The 921-nt window shown below is 42.1% G+C and overlaps 1 protein-coding gene across 1 annotated transcript; it reads left to right on the forward strand.

Moving 5' to 3' along the window:
* Window positions 1-6: 6 nt before the first annotated feature.
* Window positions 7-915, forward strand: LOC111875128 (WD repeat-containing protein 18; the record flags this gene model as incomplete). Its single annotated transcript, XM_023871192.1, has 1 exon — window positions 7-915. A coding segment is annotated over one exon (909 nt), but the record flags the coding sequence as incomplete, so codon positions are not given.
* Window positions 916-921: the final 6 nt, after the last annotated feature.

Here is a 921-nt window from a genome sequence, read left to right on the forward strand (position 1 = left end):
TTGATAATAAGTGATCATACAAAGCCAGTGCTACATGCATGGCAACTTAACAGCCAACAACCAGTTCTGGCAAAAGGTGTACGATTAGTGTGTCCTGGATGTGTCACTTCAGTGGCTGTTTCTCCTGATGGTTGTTATTGTGTGACTGCAGTTGCTGAGAAGCTGCATGTGTGGCAGATAGCTTCAGGTCGTCATCTTGCAGTGGCTGTACGCCACTTTCAGTCAATAAGTTGTGTTCGTTTTACTGATGATGGTTCACACTTTGTGTCAGGTGGAGAAGACGGACTTGTACTTGTTTGGTCACTAGCTTATTTAGTATCAAATAATGCAGGTGAAATGATTTCAGGTCAAAATGAACCTCGCCATGTGTTCGCAGACCATTCTCTGCCAGTGCGAGACTTATATGTGGGGCCTGGTGGCATGAGGGCACGCCTTATTTCTGTATCAATGGATAGAACTTGCAAATTGTATGATTTGGCTTCGGGAAATCTTCTTTTGTCTGTTGTATATGATTGTCTTTTGTCAGCAGTAACAATGGATACCACTGAGATAGAAGTATTTGTAGGTGGTAGTGACAGTAATATCTACCAGTTTGGATTACATTCCCCACCACGTATGCAAGAATATCATCTCTCAAAAGAAGAGAAGTCTAAAAAGTTTGCAGGGCATACCAAGGCAGTGACATGTTTATCTGCATCTGTTGATGGTGTGACATTGCTGTCTGGCTCGTTGGATAGTGAAGTAATGTTGTGGCATATTCCAAGCAGGCAGTGCATGAAGGTTTTACATCATAAGGGTCCTGTCACAAATGCATTCTTCACCCTTGCACCAAAATGCATTTTCTCAGAAGAAATGAAACCTACTCTTGTGTTACGTAGTTTTCAGAAGAGTTCAGATCTAAATGAAGAAGGAACTGTGGCA

The sequence above is a fragment of the Cryptotermes secundus genome, unplaced genomic scaffold (assembly GCF_002891405.2).
Source record: "Cryptotermes secundus unplaced genomic scaffold, Csec_1.0 C38314336, whole genome shotgun sequence".
Lineage (NCBI taxonomy): Eukaryota > Metazoa > Arthropoda > Insecta > Blattodea > Kalotermitidae > Cryptotermes > Cryptotermes secundus.